At 36.0% G+C, this 4,944-nt stretch overlaps 1 protein-coding gene across 1 annotated transcript; it reads right to left on the bottom strand.

Annotated features, from left to right (window-relative positions):
• Positions 1-332: 332 nt before the first annotated feature.
• Positions 333-1,295, bottom strand: LOC140509035 (olfactory receptor 8B3-like). The gene has a single exon (XM_072616946.1). It carries the CDS (start codon positions 1,284-1,286, stop codon positions 333-335), a length of 954 nt encoding a protein of 317 aa, XP_072473047.1. The 5' UTR covers positions 1,287-1,295.
• Positions 1,296-4,944: the final 3,649 nt, after the last annotated feature.

A 4,944-nucleotide genomic window follows, 5' to 3' on the forward strand; every position in this document is an offset into this window, starting at 1 on the left:
ATTTAAGAAACCATATTTGATTCCAAAATTTTTGGTTTCACTTTTAGATTTGTTTTTTTTTTTTTTCTGGCACTGATACTTTAACTGACAGAGAAAAGGAAATAGTTCCTGCTCATAGAATGTTAGGCAGAAGACAATAAGGAGAAAAGAATTTGGGTAAAGATCACTTCCTGAGAAAGCTTCAATTAACAAGGAAGGAAGGATGGAAGGAAGGAAGGAAGGAAGGAAGGAAGGAAGGAAGGAAGGAAGGAAGGAAGGAAGGAAGGAAGGAAGGAAGGAAGAAAGGAAGGAAGAAAAGAAAGAAAACTTTGGGCCTTGGAATCCAAGTTTCATCATGAAAACCCTGCTCCTATTCTGGAAAACATTCTTCTTAAGGTTTTCCTCAAGGCAGTTTGAACATCTTTACTCCTCAGGCAATAAATGAGTGGATTTAGCATGGGTCCCACATTTGTGTAAAATACTGAAGATACTTTGCCTTCATTCATAGACCCTGTTGAAGGTGGCTTGAAATACATGAATGTAGCTGACCCAAAGAAAAAAGCAACAACAACTATATGGGAACTGCAGGTGCTAAAAGCTTTGGACCTGCCTTCAGTGGAGGTGATATTCAGGATACTGGACAGGATGAGAGCATAAGAGGTGAAGATGGTGACACTAGGCATTATAATATTAGTGCCCACAACAATGAAAACCACTAGCTCATTGACATAGGTGCTGGTGCAGGAGAGCTGGAGGAGGGGGAGTATGTCACACATGTAATGGTTTATGATGTTGTCATCGCAGAAGGACAGTCTCAACATGCATCCAGTGTGGGCCATCGCACTAACAATCCCCATTACATATGCCCCACCCAGTAGCCATGAGCAGATCTGATGAGACATGGTGACATTATACAGCAATGGATTACAGATGGCAACATAACGATCATAAGCCATTATTGTCAACACATAGCATTCAGAGACAGCAAAAAAAGAGAAGAAATAGAGCTGAGCCATACATCCAGAATAAGAGATGATGTTTTCCTTTGAGACAAAATTCATCAACATTTTAGGGGTAAAGACAGAAGAGTAGCAGAGATCTATGAAAGATAAGTTAAAGAGTAAATAGTACATAGGAGTGTGAAGCTGAGAATTAATGGCAATTAAAATTATTAGTCCCAGATTCGATGCTATAGTAACTATATAAATCCCTAGAAACAAAAGGAATAGGGGCAATTGGAGATCTGGTTGATCTGTTAAGCCTGCAAGGATGAACTCAGTCACTGAAGAGGCATTTGTCAAAGGCATTGTCCTCTTGAGGGATCTATGAGGCAAAGAGAGATGTCATATTGGAAGCAAAATTCAGTTATGAAAATAGAGCTGTGGAGGAGACTGATGAATCTGCATACTATAAGTTTTGAAAAATATCTGCTCCTCAGATAAAGCAATAACTAAGACCAAGGAAACAGAACTGTGCTTGGTGTGTGGTGTTTGTACTTTACTTCCCTCCCTATTTGTAACAAGTGGATGAACAAGAATTTTTAAAGGGTTCTCCACCATCTTGGCATACCCTGCCAATGGAGGGGATTCTGACAACTAACCACAAGGCAATGTATTTCCTATGGGAACAAACCTGATCCTTAGTAATTTCTATTATCTTAAGATCTGAATACTTCTCTAACTTCCATTCTGCCACAGAATATCTCTGATTAGCTGTATATAAAAGCTGTAACAGCCAACTCTGTACCATTGAAAACTGAAACCATACTTACCTAAGTGGTGTTGATTAACACACAGATAAATTCCTTTTCGTTTCATCCAGGTTACTCATTTTTGACACATAGTCTTGAGGAGATCAGAGTGGGTGAAATTATTTCTGAGATTACATAGGCCCCTAATCTATGAAACTCCCACAACAATTTGGTGATAGTGATGGGATGACTGAGACTCACCATAAAAGTCACTGAATCCCCCACCAACCAGGACAGTTAAGAAGTGCGCAAGGTATGATTTTATCCAACCAGCCTCCTGTGGTGATTTGTTTACCCTCCTAATGCAAAGGGGAGAAAAAATCATTTTCTCTTTAAATCTATCTACAAGAAGGCAAACTGAAACCAAGATTGATTCTTGCTGGCATATAACCCAATATCTTTTGAGAATGCATCAGGAAACTCTTCATCTAACAAATGACTACCCAAAGCTGAGTCTAGCTACCTGGCAACTGTACCTGCTTCCTGGGTCTTTCCCCAGAGATAGAGAACAAGGGCTAGGTGAGTAAACTTCATGTCTCAGCTGGAAAGATGCCTTTGTCTCCTCTAACTGCTGTTGAAATTGGGCTTTCCCTGAACCTTGCATCCTACAGTATTTCTTTTTCCCTGCCAAAAACATAAGCAGTAATTAACCCTCTCCATCTTATTGTCTGTGTGTATCAGTGTAAATATGTGGTCAGTAAGTGATGATTAAAAGTTGCAAGATTAGATCAGAAGTCTACTTCAACCTTTCTTTCTTTTCTCAGTCTTAAAGTAAATCCTGTGGAAAGACATTCCTGAAGCTGGAATTTGTCCTTAAGACAATCTACTGTAGTCTAATCTCTGGAGGTACAGACTTCAATTCAGCCTAGAGAAACACTGAATCATCAGAATAAGCAATATTCACAAGACTTTAATGGCAATTTTTTTCACTTGTAATAATTTTAAATAGGCCACAAACATTTGCTAAAATATTTTCCTTTAAAGCACTTGATTTTTATATGAAAAAATTTTATATGAAAATTTGAAGCAATTTTATTTTTTCCCTGCTATCAAAATATTTGCACAGTTCCCTGAAAAGAGAATATAGAACTTTAGAAAACTATTTTATTCTCAAGTGTATAGGGAGACAAAGAGAGAGAGATAGAGAGAGAGAGAAAGAGAGAGAGAGCAGAGTTGTGTTTTTCTTTGTACTATGTACAATGTATGCTGTCAGCATTGTCCATTTGTATAGTGTGTCTTGGTAAATCCAGCTGATCTTTTCCCTGTAGTCTGATCAGTCAGAGAAAAAAAGTGTAAAGTGAGAATTTTTCTGCTGAAAGATTCAAACCTATCAAAAGGATATCATCTTCTCCCAATGTTCCTAATTTTGTCCACTTTAGAAATACAGGAGAGACAAATGAGAGGAAAGAAGATTCTTTCCCCATTTATGGAGGGAAATTAAACTGGAAATTCACAGCGTTAGGAACTAAAGGGACATTAACTTTGAGATTAAAGTATAATCTGTTTAAAGTGGATTTCCAGACTATGAAGCGAATGTGTTTTCAATATCACATAAGCTGAAATATAGTAATGATTTCTGAGGTGCAGTTCCATCAGTGTTGAGTGAAGACTTTTTAGAATTGACATACAAACCACCCCAAAACTCCTCTATATCTCACTCCCTTCTCCAGAAAGTGAAAGATTTATTGTGTTAGTGTAATTTCACTCTAATTTAATGATATCACTGACAAGAATTTGTTCCTTCCTAAACAGAACTAAAGTCAATTTAAAAGTTGTGTGTCTAGGGACTCCAAATTCAAAGGATAAAAAGTAAATGTATTTGCATTTTCAAGTTTCAGTATCCTCTGGTATTGAGAACAGCATGACAAAAGTATTACCTTTTCTCCAACGTGGAAACGAAAGGATTTCCTAAGCATAATTTCACAGATTCCAGTATTCTTCTAGATCTAGAAAAGTAGGTGGAATTACTTAGCAAGTTTTAGAACCATATGAAATCTGAATTTATATTGGGTAAGATACATTACTTGGGGAAATTTTTAATCATAAAATGGTTGATCTGTGATATGAATGGTAAATGCTAGTGCCAAAAATTGGTAAGGATAAGAGTTAAATACTCTGAATGCAGCCAGTATAGAATGTTAAAATTGGTACATGGTTAATACAACTAGATTAATGTCATTTGACTAGTGATGAGTTTTACTTCACATTTCACATTTTAAATTCATGATATTGTTTTATAATAGTGTTGTGCTTATAGTTTCTTGCATTCTGGTTTTAGGAAATAACTACAAATAAGTGTTGGTGATCTGTGGGATGACACCTACAGTGGGATGCACATATATATATATACATATATCATTAGAGTACGTCCTCTTGACCTGAATGCAGTGAAACTATAGCTTTGAACTACTGTTTGTTAGAGACTTTTGTATGGAAGGCAGAATGGTTTTCTGGTTAAAGACTGTCTCAAGAATTCAAATGGGTAGAATCTGGTTTGTCAAAATTGACTCAATGCTTTCAGAAGACTCACTATTTGTGAGAAGGTCTCTAAGAATTTGCCAACCACTCTGAATTTTCAACCATGTTAAGATCCAAGTTTTTGTCATCTCTGTATGGAAAAAAGAAGAAGCTACAGGAAGGAGTATGTAAATGAGCACCTTAAAAATTCTACCCCAAGATAGAATAATTAGGACATTGGTTTACAAAGGAATTAAGCCCTTCCCCAAATACAAATGTACAGTCACAAATGTGTTAGTGGCTTTAGTTTGGTTAGATGGATAAAAATTATTTATATAGTGAATTGACTGATTACGGATTGAAAAATCTATAGAAATTCACTAGATAAATTCGCACACAATTAGTATATACTAATCTTACATCTATGACTCAACTTTGAATGAACAGCATTGGTTTAGAAGATTTCCCTTTTACCTTGGTTGTATAATAACAATACATTAAGTTCTTCAGGCTAACTTCAAACAGAATGTTTCTGGATTTGAGTCATTGATTATATGTATTAAAGCTCAGAATGTGATGCTTTTCTAAATTAGAAAGATAAAAAGAAACTTAAAAAGCTTTTTGGAGAGATCTTAAAACCTCTTGGTAAGCACTAAGGATAAATGTTTTTGTTGTGAACTTACTGAAATTGCCATTCACAAGAAATAATTGTACCTTCTCTTGAACTCTAAACATTTGAACTTGCTATGTGAGGTAGA

This window comes from Notamacropus eugenii, chromosome 5, assembly GCF_028372415.1.
Source record: "Notamacropus eugenii isolate mMacEug1 chromosome 5, mMacEug1.pri_v2, whole genome shotgun sequence".
Lineage (NCBI taxonomy): Eukaryota > Metazoa > Chordata > Mammalia > Diprotodontia > Macropodidae > Notamacropus > Notamacropus eugenii.